Here is a 25,170-nt window from a genome sequence, read left to right as displayed (position 1 = left end):
ATGATGGCATTCCTATATAATGGGACACTGGGAAGCCAATAAAAAGCACAGAAGGATTTCCAAGATATATTACTAGCTGGAAAAAAGGAATGGTTTAGAGGAACATGTGCATATTAGGCTTCTCTACTCACTCTCTTAATTATTCATGCAAGTTTTGGCTTGTATACATATGGATTACCTCTGGAAAGATAGAAAAGAAAATGCTAGCAGTTGATGTTCCAGGGAGGGGAGTGCTAGCTTTCATTATACACTCTTTTGTACTTTTTTGATTTTTATTACTATGGGCATGTATAACCTATTCAAATTTAAGATGCAATTAAAAGAAAAAAAAAAAAAAGAGTATGATTGGCCTGGGAGAGGGCCATCTCCCTGCCCAAGGGCCCAAGAGTTTGGGGGAGCTCAGGGACTGGCTGCCTGGTACAGAGCCCCAGCAGTGCAGCAGCCTGTAGAGCTGGCTCCTCAGAAGGCCTGGCCCCCTCAGCTCTGCCTGAACACTGCTCCTCACCTGAGCCATTGTAGTCAGAGTCTCCGTTCACACCTTCCAGGAAGGGCACTCGAGACAGGGCTGGCTTCCCACGGCTGCGTTTGGGGGGCGTCAGACCACTGCACACAGAGCAGGGAGAGAGGGGTGAAATGAGCAATTTCAATGACTAAAACGCCCACTCCCCTTCTCCCTTCTACCCTCTCTGACAGGAGTGGAGCTACAAAAACTCTTCAGGGAGGACAGTTCTCACCTTCCCCTAAAAACTCACACTAACCCATGTTTTTGACTGCATAGTTCCCATGAGGTTTTGAGGAACCATTTCATCTACATGGAAGGACTGAACCTGGAAGGAGTTGCTCGTTCCCTGCTCAGGAACCTTGGACTTCATCCAAAGGAAAGGTCACACCAGTCATCTGTCAATCCTTCCAGAGTCTAAGCAGCCTTGCCATGACAGGGGCCATCTTACATCTGCCCAGAATTCTTTGCTCTGGTTCACATTGTGTCTTCTTTAAAAACCAATTTATTTTTGAGATTCAAAAATTTGCCTCTTTGCCAAATTTTCTAAAGTGGACATGTCATACTTCCTTAATTAGAAAAGACATTTTTAAATTGGAAAAAAAAATGCACTTCTCACTTCCAAATGGTTTATGTGTGAAGTTTTTCTTGGATAGAGAGAAGTGGATTTTTTAAAGTAAAAAGTGGTCTGGGTGTGGTGGCTCACGCCTGTAATCCCAGCACTTTGGGAGGCCGAGCTGGGCAGATCAGGAGGTCAGAAGATCAAGACCATCCTGGCCAACATGGCGAAACCTAATCTCTACTAAAAATACAAAAATTAGCTGGCCGTGGTGGCACGTGCCTGTACTCCCAGCTACTTAGGAGGCTGAGGCAGGAGAATCACTTGAACCTGGGAGTTGGAGGTTGCAGTGACCCAAGATGGCGCCACTGTACTCCAGCCTGGCGACAGAGCGAGACTCCATCTCAAAAAAAAAAAAGAAATTTTTTTCATGGCTATTTCAAAGAGGCAAAATATATATTACACAAAGACTAAAAAGTGATAAGCAAAAATTAGAATAGCAATACCAAAGCAATGTTGTAACTGAAGCCCACCCACGCATCAGTATTTTCAAATTGTTCCCTATGCAGTTCTGATGTATACTATAGCTTCTGGGCAAAAATGATATGGCTAGGGCTTTTTTCCATCCAAACTTCAAAAAATATTACTCCTATATAACTTTAATTTTTTTTACTAATAAAATGCTTAAAGAATAGGTCGTCAATCTGCAGAAAAGCAGAAATGCTTAAAGAAACCCCCGGTGGGATAAGAAGCAGCCAGGAGTAGGGACTGGTTAGAGAGTAGGGTACTCCTGTTTTACTGAATCAGAACTGACTTTATCAGGACTGTATGCTAAGAAAACTTTGCTTAACTAAAACCCAATGAATCATGATTTTTCAGTAACCAGTAGTTAAGTTGGTAGTTTTTATTGCTAGTCAAACTAGGAACTGTTTGGGAAAAAACAAAAAATACCCAGTTTACATTTAGGATTTAGTTCCCACTTACCCTACAAAAATCTGCCAACATATTAGAGACATTGAGTCCTTGTACAAATGTAAAGTGCTAGTAATTTTATCAGGAAAGCCTCTCAAAGTTCACATCAAGATGAGAAAAAGAAAAACAAATCAAAGTTCACATCAAGAATCTGGGGAGACATCTTCAAATACAACAAAAGAGAGCACAGCAAAGCAGTTAAGAAATTAAACTCTTGGAGCCTATCTGGGTTCAAAACCCAGCTCTTTTTAACAGTTCTGTAACCTTCAGCAAGTTACTTAACTTCTCTGAGGCTTACACTCCCCATGTGTTGTAAAGATTAATGAATGAACACACATAAAGCTCTCAGTACAGCACATACCATGCATTCAATAAATAGCAGCTGTAGTTATTGTCATACGAAGGGTAGTAAATTTTAATGTCTTACTTAAAGTATTACAAACTGCTAATACTCTACTATAGAATGATGAGCTCTCAGAAGGATGAGCTCAATAAAATAGGATGCAACACCAAAAATAGGTCTGTATGTTCCTGATTTGTAGAAAAAAGCACAACTGACTCAATCATGGCCTGCATTTCAGCCCTTTCTCCAAGTTACCCAGGCCTAAGGAGACAACCCAACCTACAATTATCTTATTTACTGATTTAACATCCATATCCATGAGAACAGACACTTTAGAAGATAATCTTCATGACAACAGGCACCTTAGTGCTTAGAACAGTACCTGGCAAGTACTTAGAACAGTACCTGGCACACAGTAGGTGTTCAGTTATCAATATTTGAATGAGTGACCTATAGAAAGCACGTGTAGCACCAACCTGCTCAGAAAATCGTCAGAAAAGATAAACCAAGGGGCAAGTGAAAAAGGAGGTGTGGGGGATGGGTTAGTGACCAGTTCTTTCAAGATTATTTCTAATTCTGGGATTATATGATTCTGGTCTAATAAATAAGGTCTTCCCTTATGTACTTATTACCACAGTATAGGGGGAAAAAGAAAAACAACGCTTGCAGTTGAAGCCCTTGAATCTCCTATTTTAAACCCTGAAATCCTAATACACACTTCCTCCAAGGGGCCCCAGATAAATCAAGGGCATTGCACTGGAGTTCTGCAGAAAGGCAAACACGCCACCTGAATCAGCAGGCTAACCAGAGCCTGGCCTTGCTTGCTCTTATGGCTCATAGCTGCAAAGAATGCCCTTCATAGAAGAAGGGGCCAACACACATTCCACATTTAGTCAAAAGCTAAAAAAGGATAGTTTGATGGGTCCAATCCTACCCTGACCCCAACAAATTGGGCTTCCAGGTACCTTATCTTTGAAGGGAGTCAGGAACTTCAACCCAGGTCCAGGACAGAAGCATCCTGTAAGATTATGAAATCTCTTTCTCTTTCCTGTGCCTGATAACTTTTTTCCATCTACTTTCCCTATATCTCTGGAGGCTGCAATAGGAAGCTAGGGCAACTTTGAGGGCTGGCTGGGGGTAGGGGAATCACAAAGAAACCACAGCAGGGAACCAGTCCAGGCCAACGAGTAGCTGGGGACCCCCTCAGCCCTACCAGTAGTCCCACAGCCCAGGCAGACTGAATGCCTAAAAGAATACATGCCCAGTCTGCCTTGGAAGCACTTCAAATACAAATACATAGTATTCTGGTGCTGCCCTGGGACCTTTGCTCCCCTACTCTGAACCTAAGATCCATTCAGCAGTCATATGGTGGGGTCATGACATTAGCCTTCAGGACAAGTCACTTTTCCTTTGTGGCACTAAGGGTTTCTCATTTCTAAGAGTCCCCCCCACCCGCCCTGGTGTCTTGCAGAACACAGAACACAGAACAGGGGCTTCATAAACTCTTGGGCCTGGAATAAACTTTAAGATGCTGGTCTGAGAAATCCTCCCTTCAGATAAAAGAATGGGAAGAAGTCCATCCCTTTTCAGCTCAAGGATAGTAGAAGAGCTTTGGGACCTTTGTCTGAATAAAAGGCAATTCCAGGCCAGACACGGTGGCTCACACCTGTAATTCCAGCACTTTGGGAGGCTGCGGCAGGCAGATCACTTAAGGTCAGGAGTTCAAGACCAGCCTGGCCAACATGGTGAAACCTCATCTCTACTAAAAATACAAAAATTAGTTGGGCATGGTGGCATGTGCCTGTACTCCCAGCTACTCAGGAGGCTGAGGCAGGAGAATCACTTGAACCCAGGAGTCGTAGGTTGCAGTGAGCCGAGATTGGGCCACTCCACTCCAACCCGGGCGGCAGAGCCAGAGTCCGTCTCAAAAGAAAAAAAAAAAGGCCATTCCAAATTTCCTACTTGGTCATTTCATATACCTACACCACACCTCTATAAAAGAGGCTATGACACCCCAAAAGGCAAAGAGCAAAACCAAGTCTTTAACAGGCTGGGTTGTCTAAGTATGTGTGTAGGGGCAGCAGGGGACTTTGGCTCAAATGTTAATTTCACTGAGCAATACGAGATTTAGCTTTCCCTATCCTCTAGAGTCCAAATTCAGTCACACAAACCCTGTAAAGCATCAGCACTACTCTTCCTCTCTCAGATCAGACCTGAGAGTCAAGGGTCACCCTGTTTCCTAGGAAATCCCAGTTACAGATAAGAGGCCTCAGGAAATAGCAGGAGTTGGGGGAGAGAAAAAGGTAAGCAGGAAGAGGTTCAACCTGTAGCTGAATGGAGAGTAAAAGGAGGGGTGGCAGAGCTGCTGACAAAGCTTTGGGAAATGTGTTCTTACCTGCAAGCTTCAAATGCCAGTCCACCACTGAGACCCAAACTACATTCCGAGTCAGACCCGCTTTCGGTGTGTTTTCCAAAGCCGTTGGTCATGCCTGCCAAGGACACACATAGTGAGTCTGAGTGCAGAAATCCCCCTTCCCAACACATGCTACAGGGTGAGACAGCCACCTCAGGAGGGCTCAGTGAGGAGTGGAGAGGATGGCTATTCCTTTCCCTGTGAGAAATGGGTCTTGGGTGATAAAGAAGATATGATCAAGACAAAAGTTTGGGGGGAAATATTGCTGGCTAGGGCAAGGAGCAGACACTGCAATTTCCTTCCCATCCTTCTGCTTTTACTTTAAGGAAACCATAGCACACAGCTCACTTAGCTACTGTCATTTGGCTACACAGGGAGATACTAAGACTTCTCCCACCCTGGATTTGCTTCTAATTTCAAATCTCAATTATCAGGTAATCTCTGCCTTTTCAGGAGCCCACCCACCTTGCCTCTTCAGATAAACACTCACATAACCTATGCCTCACATAGCTGGCAATAGCTAGTTTGATTCTTTGGGGGTGATGTCAAGAGAGACTAGATGTCAACCACACCCTGAGATACCTCGCAGGGCTAATCCAAATTGAGGATGGGGGTACTCTTCAGCAGAACTAAAGCAGCCCAGAACTTCCTGGGAGGGAGAGTCAGAACCTGGGGTTCTAAGCTGGGCTCTGAAACACAGGTTCCTTTTCTCTTTCGAGGTCTCTTGACCTCTCCTTTTGTGACGTGAAGATAATACCTTACTTACTTACTATTCAGTATGTATGAGAGAAGGTCTGTTTACAGTGGGGAGTCCTTCAGAGGCAAATGAAGCCTGTTTGGTCATCCCAGGTATGTGACCTTGAAGTGAAGGCTTCTACTCTCCTATCTATCCACATTTATTTTTCTATTTTTTTGAGATAGGGTCTCACTGTTGCCCAGGCTGGAGTGCAGTGGTGTAAACAAGGCTCACTGGGGCCTCAATAGCCTGGGTTCCAGTGATCCCCTGCCTCAACCTCCTCAGTAGCTGTGACCACAGGCATGCACCCTATGCGCAGCTAACTTTTTAACTTTGTAGAAACCGGGTCTTACCATATTGCTTAGGCTGGTCTCGAGCTCCTGGGCTCAAGTAATCCTTCTGCCTCAGCCTCCCAAAGTGCTGGGATTACAGGCATGAGCCACTGTGCCTGGCCTTTATCTAATTGCCAACCACACTAAAAGTCCTATAATTCTAACAGCTGAGCCAAGAGGTGTGTGGAGATGGACCACGCACCTGATTTGAAAGCTGTAAATTACAGACACCTTAACTAGAAAACTGTGAGGCAAGTCCCTTCTATAAGAGCAGGTGTCTGAGCCACAATGTCTATCCTGTGACCTGGTTCTGCCTCTAACATTATTACCACAATTTAAATCACTGAAGCCATCTGCGTCTTGGGTGCCTCACTTACAAAGGATCAACACCTCTTTTTGTGAGATTCAACTAAGATTGTATAGAAGTATTCCTGAGTGCCAGGCAATTGGGATGGTGAGAGAGAGACAGGATTCTAGCAGTATCTCCAAGCAACAGGCCCCCTCAGGTTGGATGGGCCTTATGTACAGTTACTTCCCAATAGCAGGATCTCTCATTCTTTTAATGCAGTGTTCTCAGCACTGTATGGCTAAGCCTGATTCAGCTGAGAGGATGACAGTAACTGCTACCATCTACTGCTATATGCCAAGTGCTTTATAAAGGATATTTCTAGTTCTTAGAACCCTGCAAAGGTACGTATCAGAAACCCCCTATTAGGAATAAGGAAACAGGCTCAGAGAAGTTAATTAATTTTCCTGTGGTTACACAGCCAGTAAGAAATTGGGGATTTGAGCACAGGTATGCCTAACTTCAGGCCTTAGGCTCTTGCCTCTATATACCAACTTACTCCCCTGACACAGAAAAGTTTTGGCCAGATGAGATGGGAAGGTATTGTTGAAAACAAAATGTCAGGCAAGAAGACAGAAAAGCAAGTGCTGGCCACACAGTCCAAAGTCACCACATAAAAGTACATGAGGGACACAAAGAGCAAAAGCCAAGAGCAGCCCTCCCTGCCAAGAAAGTGGGTCTTCCCTAACCCACCCAGACCTAAGTACTCTGCCCGGCTTCAAAGTCCTTCACATTCAGTCCCATCTTACCCATCCAGTCTTGGCTCCTGATGCTCTGGGAAGCCCCTCTCTAAGATGTCCCTCACAGAGATTCTGTCCTCCTCCTTGTTCCCACAGACCCAGGCCTGAGGCCTTCATAACCATTCCTTGCCAGTCTGCCCTCATCCCACAGGGCCAGCTCAGGCCAACTCCTACAGCTCAAATTCCCTGAACACCTCTAGCAATGCTACCTCTCACCTGACAAATAACAACATACTGTTCACCACTTGATTTCTCTACATTTTGAGAGACTCATTTGCCCAATGGCCTATGAACCTTCCAGAGCTGGAATTAAGTCTGACTTATTTTATTACTTCCCCACACCTACTCATGACTAGCTCTTGCTCTTGCTGGATGTATATTAAGAACACTTTAGCTCGGGCGCGGTGGCTCACGCCTGTAATCCCATCACTTTGGGAGGCTGAGGCGGGTAAATCACTTGGGGTAAGGTGACCAGCCTGGCCAACAGGTGAAACCCTATCTCCACTTAAAAAAAAAAAAAAGAATTCTCTTTAGTGATGGAACCTCCATTATCTACCTCTATCACCACCTCACCCCACTCCAACCCCTCTGCTGCAGCCAAACTGGTTCCCTCACTGTTCCTCAGACATGCAGGCATGTTCCCACCTCCAGGGCCTGTGTACTTTCTAGTCTATCTTTTTGGAATGTTCTTCCCCTAGATATACAAATAGCTCATGCCTTCAATTCCTTCAGATCTTTACTCAAACGTTACCTCTTTAGAAGACCTGGCCACCATCTCTAAGACCACCCTAGAATTCCTTCCCTGTTAGATCTTTCTCCAAAGCTTCTAATACAAGATACAGTTTACTCATTTGCTTTTAATGTATTCCCCCATAAGAGAGGAGATTTTTGTCTGTTTTGCATTGATTTTTTCCCCGAATGCCTAGAACGGTGCCTGACACAAATATTTGATGAACTGAAATGAAGGTAGGAATCATTTTACTTTATACAACATTGCTTTACCCTCAGGGCCAATGAGAGTCCCAGACACAATCTGGCTCTCTGGAAAATACCTGCTCAAAGCCTATTTCCCCTGGCTGCTACTCACATGCCAGGCCCAACTGTGAGCTATGGTGCCCTCAGTGCTACTATTGCTGTCCAATGGGGCCATTAGAGAGATGGCCAATTGGGGAAGGTGCTGATTGGCAAGGCAAAGCAGAAAAGCAGATGCGAAGTATCAAGAGAAGTCACAGGCAGGGTCACCTGTCTCTTCCTCCTGCTGGGGGGACCTCTCCCCTTCGCTCTCACTACAGCTCCCGCTCCTTGGCCGCTTCCGGGAGTGGCGCTCATCCTCAATGCTGGCTGGAGAGGCAGGAGAGCCTGCCACACCATGGTCCTCGCCATTCTCCAGGGCCCTGTCTGGGCTTCTCTGTAGCTTAACCCCATTCTTGGCCTTCTTGAAGAGGACTGATGTGCGGCGACCCACACCACTAAGTGGGGTACCGCCTGGGGTGTCAGGGGCCATGAGGGATAGTCTGTTGATGCCATTGTCACTGAGCAAGCGTTGCAAAGGCTCACTCCCTAGCTGCAGCGGTGATTTTTCCAAGAGCTCATCTTCTTCCACCTTTCTGGGCTTTAGGAACCGGCTTGGAGGTTTGCTATCATTGATGGGTTTCAGAGTTGGGGGCTCCGGCGGGGATTCTTGCTCAGACAAGGAAGGTGCAGGCCCAGTGGGCTCCAGGGTTGGTGGAGGAGGCAGTTTGGAGTCATCTATTAGAAAAAAAGAGAACCTGCTTGAACATTTTAGAAAGAGTCTGCTCCTACAGGCTAGATACTGACACTGATAACCAAGGACCAAAAGCATGGGCTGTTATAAGGCTTGAGATGCATTCAAGGTCTTAGATCTGAAGCAAAGAGAAAGGAGGATTAGGTTCGTTTTTTTTCAGAGACAGGATCTTGCTCTGTTGAGCAGGCTGGAGTGCAGTGGTCTGATCACAGAGCACTGCAACTGCAAACTCCTGGGCTCAAGTGATGATCCTGCCTCAGCCTCCGAAGTAGCTAGATCTACAAGTACACACCACCACGCCTGGCTAATTTTTTAAAAAAATTTTTGTAGAAACAGAGTCTTAGTATGTTACCCAGGCTGGTCTCAAACTCCTGGTCTCAAACAATCCCCCTGCCTCTGCCTCCCAAAGTGCTGGGATCACAGCGATAAGCCACTGTACCCATCCCCAGAAGAAGTAAGTTTTATCTACACTAGTAGTTCTTAACCCTGGCTATGTATAAGAATCACATAGGAAGTTTCTTAAAAATCCCAGTGCCTAGGCTCCATCCCATACCAACTGAAACCAAATTTGTAAAGATAGGCTATTTGTTTTTTAAAGCTTACCAGGTGAGTCTAATGAAGTGAGGATTGCAAACCATTGCTCTACACCCAAGAAAGTCACATGCTTAATCAATAAATAGGTAAGTCTCAGCTTGACAGATTAGGTATCTACAATTCTCACTGGACTCAAGAGTTTTCTCATCTGTCTTTCGATTTTATTTCACATCACCCAAGTGACAGCAAGTACAGCATGCAGAAAAAGTTCAAAAATGTGAAAAACAGAGACCAAGTAAGTTAAATCAGTGGTTGCCAAACATGTCTGCTCACCTACCACCTTGAAACTTTTAAAAATTGAGACTTCCAAGCCAAAGCCCAGACATCCCTAACTGAATCTATGGGAGGTGAGGCTACGACATGGTTTTTTTTTTTTTTTTAAATTTTCTAGGCAATGCTGTTGGCCTATTGGGCACAACTCTGCACTGCCACAGCCCCAGAAGTAGGGATACAAGTGGCATGCTGACTGTCACATGGGGAGTCCAGAGGAATCACAACGGACACAAAGCCCTCTGATGTCAAATGTGATCTCTCAACCACGTCCCCATTCTCTGCCAACCTGAAATAAAATGGGCTGTTACCTACAATCTGGGCCCCTATCCATTGGAAGTAACTTCCAACCTTTTGAACTGTGTGTGTGACAGGCTCTCCCAACCTGTAGGCTCAGATCCAAAGGCAGGTATGAGGGAGACAATTCCATCCCCAATGAAGGGGAAGAATGAGAAGCAGCTTAGCTTATAACGTTCCTGGGTTTCTGAGAATCACTTCCCCAGCTGTCTTTTCTTCTTTTTTGTCTTTTCTCAAGATTAAGAAAATCTGTGGAAACCAACTATCTTTTATAGTCTGGCCTCTCTACTTGAGATGGGCCTATAGATTCAGCCAAATGGGGTAAAAACCATGAGGTGGCTCAAAAGCCCGGGGTCTTTCCTTCTCTGCTATCCCCTCACATCCCAACCTAACCTGCTCTAAGAGTCTCCCCACATGATGATACAAGGTAGGCTGATATTTAACTGGTATGTACAATACGGCTATATCAGGTGCAAAATACTGACATACTTAATTGGCTAATAAACAGCTGCTGGGCTGCAGCACCTGAAACTCCCCACAATCCAGCAACTAAATATCCACATCAGAAGCCTTTGGGAGCCCACTCCAATACAACAGCCAACATTTACTGAGATGGATAAATTTTGGTCTCTATTGATTATTAAATATTTTGAACATCATCCCTGCGTATACATGGAAATGTGACCCTTCCAAGAGCTTTTGCTTGCCCATAAGTGTCAGATCTAAACTCAGAAAGGATACCCCATTATTAGATTTCAGCTTAGCCTTTATCCCTCTTTACCCTCCAACCCCCTGCCTGCCTGTGACTATCTCTCACCTCTGTCCCCATCGTCTTCTGGCTCCTCCTGCAAGGCCTGCTCCAGCACAGCTGCATCCCCTTGGGGCCCTGCTGGCAGCTCCCCATTGGATACTGTCTTGTTCAGTGATGGTGGCTGTGGTGGTGGTGGCTGTGCCAACTTCTGCCGAAGGGCATTGATCTCCCGGCGTAGCAGGCGGACACGGCGGGTGCGGGCCCCACTGGACCGCATGGCGCTCACCAGGTCCAGTTTCTCCAGCAGCTCCTTCAGCTGCACCTCTGGGGACAAATGGGCCCGGTTCTCTGGGATGAGGATGTTGTCCACTGCCAGGGAGAAGGGAGGACAGAAGGGGCTGAAGGACCTGCCCAGCACAGGGCAAGAGAAAGGGGCCGAATCCTTCGGATGCAAAACTCTCTCTTGGAATGCCTGGGCCAGCAGCTTCCAGCAGCGTCACTGTGGGCCTTGGCCCTGCAACACCACTGCCCAGAAGGCAGCCACAAGGACAAGGTCAGAATCTGGGAAACGTCTGCAGGAAGCAGTTCACAGTCACGATTATGGGCTCCATGGAGCAGGCATGAGGCAGCTTGGCAATACCCTGGCCTGAGTGACTGGCTGCTGCCATCGAGAAGCAGAGAGCAGGGACAGGCAGCGTGTGGGGCTCAGAGGCAATTCCATTTTTCTGGTCCTCCACCTGCAATCTTCTGAATGAGCCAGACACACACCAGCAATGCACTCTCCCTGTCCCATGCTCCAATGCCATACAGAGGGGATCCAAGAAAGGAAGACCTCTGATGAGGCTTTAAGCTTTTCAAATAGACCACTAGTACCTGATTCCCCTTTTCTACCACTTAAGAAGTGCTGAGTGCGTTAGTTAAACTTTAACCCTTAGAACTATTCTAGCCACAAAGGTATACCTCAGTCTGTGCTCACCCTCAGCTTTGCTCCTGGAGTCTACCTATAGTCCCAAAGACCACCCTGATCCCTCACTCTGTAGACTCTGTTCCTGTGCCTCCTCCTGGCCCCTCTCCTCCCCACCCATCCAGGCCTCTCACCGTCTTCCCAGGAGAAGCGGTAAAAGTCTTCCAATTTGGGTGACTCGGGCAGGTGAGTGCCCCTCTCGGGGTCATAGCCGATGTTCTCTGCCTGCCGCCGGGCATGCCGTAGGATGGCCCCTCCCAGGTCCCGCAGGCGGACAGCTGCTCGGTGGAAAATTGTGTCTTTAGCATTATACTTCATGCAGTTGGTAACTATAAGGTTAAAGTCCTCCTCAAACTCCTCCAAGGTGCGGTACAGGTGGGACTCCAGCTTCCGCCTCATAGTAGAAAAATCCATTGGCTTGGATATGAATTCCAGGTAATCTGGAACCTAAACATATAAAACCTGTACAATTACAACAACCATTTACTAGCCAAACAGGCACACCCTTCACCAATACTCTTGGCCTCCTCGGTTTCTGATTTGGCCAAGCCAGGCTAACTCAGAGTCCTATGGTCCTGGCCCACCCTGGCCTGCTGACCCCTCATCAAGGGCAAATCTACTAGCTTTGCCAGACCCACCCTCCTACCCCTGGTTTTGTACACCCTGTGGCCCAACTCCTTCCTACCCTACTCAGACCCTGTTCCAGTTCAGGAAGAATTTACTACTTGGAAAGTGGGGGGAACTTGCCTCACTCAAGTTGACTGGTTCTGCGAAGATGTGTGCAGGATCCTTCTCCTGCAGCAGGTCCAGTGTTGTCCTCAACAGAACATTGAATGGCATCAACTCCAGCTCCATGGCAGCCTGCTGGACTTTGACCTGTGGGGAAGGTGGGGTGAGATCAGATCAGGACATCTCCTGCAAAACTGTGCTGAAACTTTTTCGTGATAGCTTGACTTTTACCAATCATGTACAACAAATTTTCATAGAATATTAAGCTGACCAGTATGAGGAGCTATCACTCAACCTTCAGCCTAGGAATAATGATACCAACAGCTACTATTTTATGATTGTTTCCTGTGTACCAAACACCATACTAAAATTTACAGTAACAATAATTATCATTACAATTACAATAATTAACACTTCTATAGCCCCTACTAAATGCCAGGTAATGTTCTAAGCATTTTATGTAAAATAAATGAGTATATGAGGTAGGAACAGATGAGGTGTTTTACAAAGAGGAAACTAAGGCACACAACGACTAAATAACTGGCCTAAAGTCATAGCTAATAAGGAACGGAGTTGGAATTCAGTACCAGACAGTGGTTCCACAGTGAGTGCTCTTGACCATTATGCCACACTAACTCTGTACTTGTATTACCTCTATTAATCATCACGATAACCCTGAAACAGAAATTATTATCCCCATTTTACAAATATAGATCAGAACAAGGATCACCAAGGACTAAAAGAAAAAAAATACAAATTAAAAAAATATATATACAGAATCTGAGGATTAGAGAGAGCATGATGCAAGAGTTATTACTCTAAGGTTATCTGGCTAGAAAAGAATAGAGATAGGATTTGAACCCAAGTCTGACTAGTCCAAGGGACACAATGATGATGTAAAATGTGCTTGAACCAGAGTTTCCCATTCAGTGTGCTGAGGTACTGATTCCATCAGCCCTTGGAGCATCTGGGTCAGCATGGGGTCACCAGGGCCTCCAGGCTTACCCCCGCAAGTGGCAAGTAGCTTCATATATTTACAGTAGTATGCTGTACAAATGCTATTTTCTACATATGCCCCAATGTGAAAAGTTGGGAAGCCACAAATTAAGACTATAGAAAATTCCCACCTTTTGGCTATATCAAAACAGGCCTGCCTACTTCCCCAGGACCAGGGCCTTTTTCTCTCTCTCATTTCTCTGAATCAGAGATGAGATAAGAAGTTCAGCTGGGGGATCATGCCTGGGATAGCACAGACATTTTGAACCCTTGAAGAAGGTCCTGAGATGTCCTCCATGGCCACCCATGGTAAATATGGCATGAGATACCCAGGCTATGAGGAGGAAACTCAGGCTACTGGCCTGCTAGAAAAGGGGTTGTGCTAAGGCTGAACAACGAATTAGAATTTGGAGAAAGAGAAAGAAACATCTTTTTTTTTCCTCCCTTTTTATGGAGAACAGGTCTTGCTTTGTTGCCCAGGTTCGTCTCAAACTCCTGGACTCAACCTATCCTCCTGCTTCTGCTTCCCTAAGTGCTGGGATTACAGGCATGAGCCACTGTGCCCGGCAAGAAAGGAACATCTTTAACTCGGGCCTCTGAAGCATGTGAGCGACAGCTGCTATTCCTAGCCCAGAGAGAACAGTTTTGGCTTTTCATCTACTCAATTAATAGTATTTGCTCTCTGCCATGTGCAGTAGACATTGCAGAGAAGCAAAAAATTGATAATAATAATAATGACAGCAGCTGACACTTCTCTGTCACTATGTGCCAGGCACTGTTCTAAACTCTTTACATAGACTAAGTCTTCTAATCCTCAAAACAACCTTATGATGTAGGCTCTATAGTTACCCCCATATTCCAGGTGAGAAAACCGATGTATTAAGCGATTGAAGAACTTGCTTAACGTCACATAGGTAGTAAGTAGAAGAGGCAGGATTTAAACCCAGGAAGTCTGGTGCCATAGCTCGTGTTCCTAAACCACTATATTACACTACCTACCTCAACATTTCCTATGCTCAGGGGCTTAAAATCTCCTAGAACGGAGGATAAATAGAAAATTTAAATGATTCAAGACCATAAGTGTTTAAGAGTCAAGTGGGAACCCTCAGAAGTTCCCAGGCCAGAGGCTTTCAACTGATGATGCCCATTAGAATGGCCTAAGAAGCTTTCCAAAATCCTCAAGGCCAGGCTCCCTCTGAGACTTCCTGAATCAGAAATTCCAGGGACGGGCCCAGGCATATACATGATATTAAGCTTATGCTTGAGGCTACCAGGAGCTGAAACCCAAAATATAGAAACCACCAGTAGCACCACAGCTAATACAAAGTAGGCAGCTCTTGGAGCCTACAATCCTGGGTAGGGAGGGGAGAAAGCAAGCTAGCATAAGGCAGGGGCTCCCAGATTTCCCAATACTAGACTAATAGTCGGAGAAAGTGACCTTGAACTAGGGCTCTAGGGCTGGGGGCTCCTCCTTACCTGCTCCCGTTTGAGCTTCTCTCTCTTCCGAATCAGCTCAATCAGCAGCCGCGCCCGCTCCAAGTCATGCCGGAGCTTCTGCCAATACTTCAGCTCTTCCTTCACTGCACTTGTCTTCTCATCTTGTTCTCGCTGCAGGAAGGAAGACAAGAGGGACTAGGAATCTCCTTCTTGCAAAAGTCCTCTCCCTGTTCATACCTCCTGGGGCTGCAGCAGGTAAAAGTCTTGTCCCCTTCCTTGACCCACAGTTCCAAGAGCCCTTCCACCCTTCTCTACCCCATGCCTTCCTCCTGAGCTGCCCCAGTATTATAGCACTGTTTCTTCATTATAAAGCAACAACCTTTGCTGGAGTAGGATCTGGGACTGCTTCCCCCTACCCCCCAGGTATACCAGAGAGCAGCTATGGCCCTTTGGGTCAGAAAGAATTTCATTAGAAAACTGACCTCAGGGGTGAAAAGAATTTCACCCTAGAGCTTTCACTTGGCTAGAAAACAAAGTGAGGTTCTTACTATAAGCTTGAACATACTTTGGTAAAACAACAACAAACAAATTATGATTCCTGCCCTAGAAAAGATTACAGTTGGAGTCAGGGGAAGGGAAGAGACCTAGAGCTTGAAGCACAAGGGCATATTAGCATAAAGATAATAAAAACTAATAATATAAATGCTAAGAGGATACAAAATAGAAGATCTGAGTAGGTGGAGGTTAGATCAGAGAAGCTTCCTGGTGAAGAATCTTACTAGAGTTTTACATATAGGTAGGTGACAGACATGGATGGACAAAGTAGTAAGGAAGGTGTCTCCTGGAACCAAAGGGATGAAAGGGGTAGAAATGTAGAGGCAGAATTAGTGATTCTTTGCTTAGTAAGCAAAACAGGCTGACCAGAACAGAGATGCTGGAGAACTACAAAAGTCAAGGAAGATCCAGGATATAGCTAATAAGAAGCTTCAAATGTAAGGCAAAAGAGCCTTAACTTCGCCTGCCTAGAAAGAAGAGTATACTCTGGAAGAGGAAGTAAGAGAATGGAAGAGCAGGACATTGCTCACCTAGGCCTTGCTCCTCTCCATAGTCAGACATTCCTGCCCCAAAGCCAAGCTTATAAAATCAAGAACTAGGCCTTTCCCCAAAGGACAGATCCCCACCAATGTCCCTGCCAAGCACACCTGCCCAGATGTAGGCAGCACCCTCCCTCTATAACCTCTTGGCCATGGAGGATCCCAACAGCATGTGAATAAGAAACTACCAGTTGTAGAGCAAAGAAAGAATTAGAGGCTAGAGATCACCTAGAAAGCTATTGCTGAGATTAAGAGGGCATGGATGAGCAGGAGAGCTGCAGAATGAAGACAAAAAACCATGTTGAGAAAGCCCCCAAAGCAGCTTAAGGGATGATTAACAGTGGCCCATTAGGGAGTAAAGAGTCAAAAGTAACTCCAAGGTGGGGAACTCTTGATATGAGTCAGGAGGGAGGGGAGAGCCATAATGATGGGGAAATAAGTTTACTGAGAGGAAAAAAGATAATTAATGTCCAATATTTGAGTTACAAGTTAACCACATCCACATGGAAACGTCCCTGAGGGACTGATGGCAGAAAAAAGGGATGAAGACAAGACAAAAAGTCTGGAGCTGCTATTATACAGTTATTGTCAATTATGAGAGTGGACATGTTCTCTAAGCAAACAAGCAGATAACAGAGCCACTGGGAATGTTACCATTAAAGAGCAAGAAGTGGGATCAGCATAGGGTATGGTCAGAGAGGTAGAAGCAGCAGGAAATGGTATCACAGAGAAGCTCTTAGACAAAGTGATTTGTGGTGTCAAATGCAGCCCAATGATCAATCAGGTGAGAATATAAGGAAAGACTTCCTGGGACAAGGTAGCTGATGTTTTAGGGGAGGCTTCAGTGAAGCAGGTGGACCAAAAGGTTCAAGGGGGCCAGATACAGGCTTATACTTCAGGAGTTTAGTTACAAAAGGCAAAAGTGAGATCAGACAGAATGCAGAAGGCACCAGACTCACATAAAGCTTTGCTTCATCTCTGGAGCAGCAGTGTGGGAACACTTAAAGGCAGAAGGAATAGAACAGGTAAAGGAGGGAGAAAGAACTAAATAGTTCAAATAAGGGAAATTAGGAGCAGAAAACATTAAACATGCAGCAACTCCAGTTGCTAATGGCTAACAGCCACCACAATTGGACAGGCTATGTGCTACAACTTAGATCGTAAATTTGTGTATTTACTATGAAACATTTTTTGGCAGATGGCAGTATAATGTCTTGAGGAAAGGGCGCCTTTTCCTAATTAACACAATGTGGCCACCCTGGCTCTCATTCAGCCTACTTCTCGCTTTCTGCCACATCTAGAGGATTTTCCCCACATACATGGAAAGCTGGGCGTGCTCTCCACTCTCCCCTAGAATTCTCTACAAAGTCAAGCCTCATCCATTCAGCAGGAGCTGCTTGACGATCTCTATAGTGCTGGGGGTTGTTCCTGGGATGGGCCACCCAGACAGGTAGGCAAAGGCTCCATGGAGGGATCAAGGAGGGATGCCAGCCCCACCCCAACCACCATTCCTTTTCCTTCACTCTCCACCTCCCTCTACCAGTCTCAAATCACCACTGCACCTACCTGCTCAGCATTTCTTTGGGACTGCAGATGGGAGTGCAGGCGCCGGATAAGAGGGACACCATTCCGTGCCTGCCGCTTCAACAGCCAATAGTTGTGAAGCCGCTGCATAAACTGGTTTTTCCTCTGAAAGGAGAGACCACTACAGATCTTGTTCAACCTTAAGTAGAGGCACATGGAAGTGAAAGACAGGGTCAGTAGGCAGCCCAGATTATAGCCCATGCATCCTATCCAGACCCTGGTTCATTTCTGAACCTTATACAGGAAGACAGAATAAAATGGCCAAATACCTCACCTCAGAGAAAAGCTTGAAAAGGACAGTAAAGTTAAGCAGCTCAGATTCAGCATGAGGTATTTCATTTGCTTTTCCACCTCTTGCCTTGCAGTCCTAATCCTCCAAAAGAACCCTCTCCCAGAACCCCGTTTCCTATGGTCCTAGACTTCTTCGTTCCAGGTATGGACTGAGAAACAAGCCTATGCCTCAATACCCCCACCCTCCTCTTATAAAAGCAGTGAAAGGGAACAGGAACTGGGGTAAGCTATGGTTAATGTGGCCACTATTTCCTGCCTTCCGCGGCTGAGAGTCCCATCAAATCAGGGAGTAGCCCACAACCAGGTTGAGCCCAATGCAACCCCTTAGAGTTGTTTGACCTCTGGTTTTTCATGGTATAAACCTCAGCAGCCTAAAAATGTTGTTTAATTTTGAACCAAATGAAAAAAAAAATTGGATCTAAAGATGTAAGAGAATGGGAAATGTGAAAATGCAGCTGGCTAAACTACTCAAAAGTCTTAAGGTCAGGGTTTAAGCCAGTAACTCCTTGGGGGAGGAAAGGGTATGAGAGGAATTAATGCAAGCCTATAATATCTGTCTTTAATATCCATATTGCAAGGTGGGTATCATTATTCCCATGTCACAAAAGATGGAAAGGCAGCATAGGAACAGAAGCTGAATAAACTGTCAAAATAACTAATGCAGCTAATAAGATGGTGGATCTGGGTTGGACCTGAATCCACAATCTCTCTGCTATACCATGGTACATCCCCAGACTGGTTATCCACAGGGTAAGCAAGGCCTCAGTGCTCCTGTGATGTTTCCTCTCCTTTTTTCTCTTCATACCACTCCATTGAAACAAAGATAAGCACAGCTAAACAAGTTGAAACCTTAGAAGGATGGGCATGTTGGGCACGACATTGCTCACCTAGGCCTTGCTCCTCTCCACAGTTAGACATTCCTGCCCCAAAGCCAAGCTTATAAAATCAAGAACTAGGCCTTTCCCCAAAGGAGAGATCCCGACCAATGTCCATGCCAAGCACACCTGCCCAGATATAGGCAGCACCCTCCGTCTACAACCTCTTGGCCATGGAGGATCCCAACAGCATTTGTGCAGGTAGGGAAAAGAATAGTAATGATAAAATAGCAGCAGCAGCAGCAGCCACCATTTATTGAGCACTTACTATTTGCCAGACACTGTGCTAAGTGCTTCACTTATATTATCTCATTTATTTCTCACAACAGCTCTATGTGGTGGGTTCATTTACAAATAAACTAAGGCTTAGCACAGTTAAACAACTTGCCAAAGGTCACACAGGTACTAAGTGACAGAAATGGGTTTCAAATGTCAGTTTGTCTGGTTCTTAGTCAGCAAGCTCTGCTGGCCCCAGCAAGAGGCATCTAGAACAACCTACATGTCAACCAAATATTCTAGCCTCAGGGTAAAACCTCCCTACAGATGGGAACTAAGCATCCACCCACTTACCTCAGGAAAAAGAATAACCTAGAACAGCTCTGTGACTAGAAAACACATTCAGAGTCACTGAAATTCTAACTTGGGTAATAGCTGGCACTAAGAGCCTCCCCCTTCCAATCTTGCACTTATGTCTTCTTCCCAGCCTGGCAAGTCTGGTTGCCTATTCATAGCTCTCATACAACTCTTTCCCCAGCACTCCTTTCTCTCTACGCTTCTCATCGAGAGAGATGGGCTACAGGAATGCAACCTAGAGGCATCATGAGACCCAGCTCTTGTGGTATAGGGTCTGTTACTTTCCACCTGGTTCCACCCCTTAGAACAGGACATGGCATGTATTAAGTGCTCAATAAATAAATCATTGAATGAATAAAGGAGTGAACAACTTTACCTCCTGTGTTCGCAGTTTCTTCATCTGGGGGTGTGGGAGAAGGTGCAAGGACTACATCAGATGAACAATCTCCAAGACTCTTTCCTGCTCTAACAGTGTATACTGTTTAATGAACACCACCCAAGATAAGCCTCTGCTAGGAAATCTTTCCTATTCTCTTGCTTCTCTGCTAAGCTCCCATCCCTCCAATGGCTCCAGATACCTCTCTGATATTTTAAAACAGGTACCATGGGCTCTCTACAGACTCAATGGGGGTCCACAGAGCTTAGCTACACAGCTGAACTGAATGATCCTCTTATCCCTAAATCTAAAGCTTCAAAAGGAGGAATACCATGTTCTCTCCACACCACCACCCCCTCATACCCAGGACAGAACTTGCTGGACAGCAGATGGCCATGCCAATCCTCTGAAACAGTGGTTCTTCACTGGGTAATTAGTTCTACCCTCCCCAAGCGTTTTTGAAAACATGCGTGAAGAGTGTTTGAGGTTGTCACAAAGACCAGGCAATGGGGGAGATGATGCAACTGGCATTTACAAAGACCAGGGATACTAAACATCTAGAAACATACAGGACAGTTCTAATAATGAAGAATTACCCTGTCCAAAATGTCACTTAGTGCCCCTATTGAAAAATACTGTCTAAGATATCCTATCAACTGAGTTTCTAAGTAACTTAAGTGTTTTATTTCACTTTGAAATAAAGGAAATACATTACTCTGAGGGCACAATCAAAACCATAAACCAGGCCAGGTGAGCCTGGGTCAAAAAAAAAAGTTTAAATTTGGGGAAGAGAATAGTGTCCAACTGTGCTTAGGGAAGGCCTGGCACAGGGCCAACACCAACCCAAGAAGAAACCGTGAGTCCCTAAGGAGCCCTTCTGGGCATGCTTACCTGTAAGAGGGTATCTGTGGCACAGTGACCAGGGGGAGAGTGGAGGATGTGTCTTGGCCTGCTTCCTCTGGCTCCTTCTTGATCTTCTGCTTCAAACTCATCTTGTTCTTCTTGGGCACTCCCTTGAGGGGGCCACTCACCCCGCCTTGGCCTTCCTGCTCCTCTTCCTCCACTTCTTCCTCTTCTTCCTCCTCTCCATCACCCTCCTTTAGCCCTTCCTCATCGCCAGTCTCACTGATGCTTCTAGGGGAGTCGCCCTTCCTCCGAGCAGTGGCAGTACTTGGTGGCGAGTGGGCCTCACAGTAGGCAGTCTTGCGCACTGTAAAGATGGTGCCATTGAGGCTGGTTTCGCGCATGGGCTCAATCTTCATGAAGAGCCCAGCCCGCTGTGCACATGTCACGTGGAATGCTGTGTAGCAGTTCACTTTATGGCACTGGATGGCTGCACCTAGCCCTTTCTGCTTGCAGATATAGCAGGTTAGTTTCCAGCGGGCAGGTGGGATATTGTCAATGCCCTCAATAGGTTCCAAGAACACGGTGTTAGCAAAGCAGACTTCAGGGATCCAGATGGCACACACCACATGGGCCCAGTGCCCATCACTGGTCTGTTTGAAGGCGCCACCCTTATTGGGGCAAAGGACGCAATCCACAGGCCGGGAGGGAGACTGCAGGCAGCAGCGGCATAGCCACTGACCCTCAGGGATGTAGGGGACGCCATAGCACTCCTGGTGTACTGCCAGGTTGCAGATGTCACAGAAGAGAATAACGTTGCTATTGTGACATTCATCATCCAGGCACACACAGCAGAAAGCGTCTTCATCGATGAGTGACTGTTGGGCCCCACTGCTGCGACTCTCCAAGTATGACTCTTTCTCAAGCCGGTCTACCAGTAGCTCAAAGGTGTCTGCAGACACCAAACTGTGCCCATCTACTCGCCGCTTTTCATTCACCATGTCCAGCCAGGCAAGGTCCTCCTCATCCATGTCATACTCTACCTCTGCATCCAGGTCTTCAGGTGGCTTCTCAATGTAGCGATAGTAGGCAGCAGGCAGCGGGGGTGCTTCTGGCTGGATGCCTGAGTCCACCATCCGGAAGCTTGGCTGTGGGAGGTGGAAGGAAGTACCAGATGCATGCTTGGAGCAGGATTCCTTCTTTTTGCCCTTGGATGAGGGTTTCTTGGACTTGCCAGGGAACTGAGGCTGTTCACTGTTTTCCTTGTTACTATTGCATTCAGTGATATCCTGGGCAGTTAGCTCATCCTCAGTGATGATTTTGAGTGGGTCATAGATGCTGATACGATGCAGGCGTCCATCAATGTCTACCTCGACAATCCGCTGGGCCTGGGCATATGTTAGGGTCTCCCGGGTGGGTGAGCACTTCAGACTGTAGGGGGATGGGGAACGCCGGCCCTCGGCATTCTGCCGGGACTTCCGACGAGGCTTCCTCATGGCACCTGGGGACTGAGAGGACAGGCCTAAGGAGAGAAGGCCAGGAGATTATGATTTGGATGCCCTTATGCACCCATTCATCCTCCTATATGATCAAGCATCCACCAAGAGGACTGGCTTTTCCCTCTGTCTGAACAACCTGCCCCTCAGGCATCCACATGGCTTGCTCCTTCACCTCCTTTGAGTCTTTCACTTCTTCAAGTGAACAACACTACTCAGTGAGACCCTCTCTGACCACTTTATCTAAAATTGCAAATCCTTTTCCTCCACCAGCAATCTACCTTTCATTCTGCTTTATTTTTCCCTTTAACACTCATCATCTTATACCATCCTACATAATTTACCTACTACTACGTTTATTGTTTCCTTCCTTCCACTAGAATGCAAGCCCCATGAGGGGAAGAATTTTTGTTTGTCTTATTCACTGCTGTATCCCCAGTTCCTGGAGCAGTGCTTAGCTCCTAAGTAAACACTCAATAAGTATTAGTTGAATGAAAGGAGAAATCAAACACACACAATCCCTGCCCTCAAGGAGCCCTGTCTAACTGAAAAGACAGAAAAGTAAACAGATTATTACAGTGTAACATGGGGAAAGATCTAAATGTTCTAATGATGTACATAAAGCTGTGCAACAGCTAACTACGGAAAAGCCATGAGTAGTTAAGGGTTTAGAAAAGAAAACAAGAACAGCATCCACTGTTAAGCTCTGTACTGAACAATGGGCCCCGTCAGAGGATCAAAAGTCACAGGTCTAGAGTCTTCTCCCAATACATCTTACCACGATCAGAAACCCTACTCCTTGACCCTGCCTAGAGGTGAAGGGGTGAAGGCGTCTGAAATGCCTATAACACATGGTCTAAGGGCTTCAAACTACAGTATGCAGGGTATTCCCTACAAAAGGCAGCATCCAGGACAGCGGTCCCCAACCTTTTTGGCACTAGGGACTGGTTTCGTGGAAGACAATTTTTCCACAGATGAGGGTGGGTGGTGAACACTGTTCCACCTCAGATCATCAGGCATTAGTCAGATTCTCATAAGGAGCATGCAACCTAGATCCCTCACATGCGCAGTTCACAGTAGGGTTCCCGCTCCTATGAGAATCAATGCAGCCGCTGATCTGACAGGAGGCAGAGCTTAGGTGGTAATGTTTGCTTGCCTGCCACTCACCTCTTGCTGTATGGCCTGGTTCTCAACAGGCCACAGTCTGCGGCCTGGGGGTTGGGGACCTCTGATCCAGGATACACCAACTAGTACATTTTAAGGCAGAAACAAACCCTAGAAGCTCTGAGAGTGGCTCCAAGAGATCTCTGAAGTTGTAGTGGCCTGTCTAGGACCTTCATTCACCTAAGGCCAAGATGATCTGGGCAGTATCTGAGGTAAACTCTCAATGCATTCTGCTACCTCAAAAGTCTCTCCTAGAACACTTATATCTAGTCTATCCTTGTACAGCCAAGAGAAAGTCCTAGTTTCCCACATCATTCTCTGGATGACAAGCTCATAAGGAGCTGCGGTAGGCAGTTACCAAGGCTGTCACCACCAGGAGAGACCTTTGGGGATACAGGGCCCCATGGTGTGGGCAGACTTGGAAGGATATGAACAGGGAGAAGATTTCAAAGAGAAAAACAATTCATCACCTTGGTTGCAGGGTCTACCATCTATATAAAGTAGGGACAGTGATGATAAAAGCACTTTTTCCAAACTACAAAGCCCTCTTAATATTTCTCACAACTACCTTAGGAGATGGTGTAGCTACTATGATCTACACAGAAGCTCAGAAAGATGTCACTCAACCTAAAGCGAGTAAGTGATAAAGCTACAATTTGAACCCAGATCTTCCAATGCTCAATTCCTCTCGGTGGGAATTAAGAACACCACAGAGGTGCTATGGTCTGGTACAAAAAGAGGCTCTGGGGCAATCTAGGTTCTAATCTTGGCCCTCTGTGACCTGGAGAAAGTCCCTTAAGCTCTCTATGACTCCATACTCCATCAGTAAAATGAGGGTAATACAATCTAGCTCTCAAGGTGCTACTTGTTAATAAGGTATTATTAACATCCTTATTTGAAAGGCCTTCCAATCCCAAAGTGTGACTGAAACAAACAAAAAACCAATTTGGCTGAGGGGCAGTGCCAGGCGGGCTGGCACACCCCATTTGGAGCCAAAGGAAACAGAATCATCGCAGCAATTCTGTCCGGGTTCCAGAGGCCCTTGGCTACTGGATTCCTTAGAAATGCCAAGTCCCTGGGGGCAGACAGGGCCAAAAGACCTGCTTCGTCACCCACTCCTCCAAAGGCACCGAGGCCCTAGGAGAGGTGAGAACATCTGCCTCCACACCGACCCCAAACAGCGCAGACAGGCGATGCGGCGCCCCCTTTCATGAAAGCCGCTCCATCTTCTCCCTCCCCACCTGCCACCTCCTCGGCTGCTCAAGCATCTCTCGACCACGCAAGACTCTACACAGACGTGTTTTGTCCCACCCACGCCTCCAGACACCGGGGAGAAACTCTAGAGGGGGAAAGGCTGCTGCTGAGGGAAATGAAATGAGTTTCGCCCACAAGGAGCTTACAGTCTAGACGAGTTTTTTGGCGGGAGTTTATCAACCTACACAGCCCTTCCCACATACACACCTCCAACACATCTCCAACATCCCCCGTCCCCCAGATTTCCTCTCGGCACCCCCTGACCCTCCGCTCGCCCACCCCACCCAGGTCCCCGAAGAATGAGGATCTTCTGCAATCAAACTGTATCTCCTGCACCCCACACAAGCTACTCAGGAGACAAGGAGGACCCTAGCCAAGGCTCTGCTCCTTTAAGGGGGCACCTCTTCCAGAAGAATCTTGACCCCTCGGAGAAGAAAGGAGGGAAATAACATCTCCTCAGAGGGGAGGGGGCGAGCGCACCAGAGACAGCCTGACGTGGAGTCCGACCCTCAGACAGAGAAAGCGAGCGCCAGCGAATGAGCGGGGCAGAGAGGCGAGAGCCCATTGGTCGCCTCATCTGCCCGTCAGAGGGACCCAGGGGACCAGGGGACGCTCAAGGGGCGGAACTCTCGTCTGGCCAGGCCAATTGGAAGGCGTGGTGGGGGCGGGGCTTGGCGGCTCGGAATCCAAGGCTTGGGGGGAGACAAGATGGCGGCTGCGGGAGGGGGTCCTCGCTTCTCAGCTCCCCCGCTCACCCGCCTTCTCCTTCCCTGCCGCCGCCCTCGCTCCAGGAGAGAGCTTTCGCACCGCCCCCGCCCTGCTCGGAAAGCCCCCCGCTTCTCTGGTTTCCCCCCGTGCAGTCCCTGGTCCCCGTAGG

At 46.8% G+C, this 25,170-nt stretch overlaps 1 protein-coding gene across 1 annotated transcript in view; it reads right to left on the bottom strand.

The window, feature by feature from the left end:
* The window catches only part of BRPF3 (bromodomain and PHD finger containing, 3), a 34,802-nt gene extending 10,005 nt beyond the window's left edge, over positions 1 to 24,797 (bottom strand). The window contains exons 1-10 of the mRNA XM_011986583.1: positions 24,569 to 24,797; positions 20,428 to 21,901; positions 17,404 to 17,560; positions 14,783 to 14,914; positions 12,329 to 12,457; positions 11,716 to 12,028; positions 10,684 to 10,986; positions 8,183 to 8,689; positions 4,769 to 4,862; positions 506 to 603 (exon numbers count right to left, since the gene is read on the bottom strand). Of these exons, the coding sequence (XP_011841973.1) occupies positions 506 to 603; positions 4,769 to 4,862; positions 8,183 to 8,689; positions 10,684 to 10,986; positions 11,716 to 12,028; positions 12,329 to 12,457; positions 14,783 to 14,914; positions 17,404 to 17,560; positions 20,428 to 21,875 (3,181 nt within the window). The 5' untranslated portion in view covers positions 21,876 to 21,901; positions 24,569 to 24,797. The remainder of the gene's footprint in view (positions 1 to 505; positions 604 to 4,768; positions 4,863 to 8,182; positions 8,690 to 10,683; positions 10,987 to 11,715; positions 12,029 to 12,328; positions 12,458 to 14,782; positions 14,915 to 17,403; positions 17,561 to 20,427; positions 21,902 to 24,568) is intronic.
* Positions 24,798 to 25,170: the final 373 nt, after the last annotated feature.

Source organism: Mandrillus leucophaeus, unplaced genomic scaffold, assembly GCF_000951045.1.
Source record: "Mandrillus leucophaeus isolate KB7577 unplaced genomic scaffold, Mleu.le_1.0 Scaffold3, whole genome shotgun sequence".
NCBI lineage: Eukaryota > Metazoa > Chordata > Mammalia > Primates > Cercopithecidae > Mandrillus > Mandrillus leucophaeus.
This window is presented reverse-complemented; position numbering and strand designations above follow the sequence as displayed.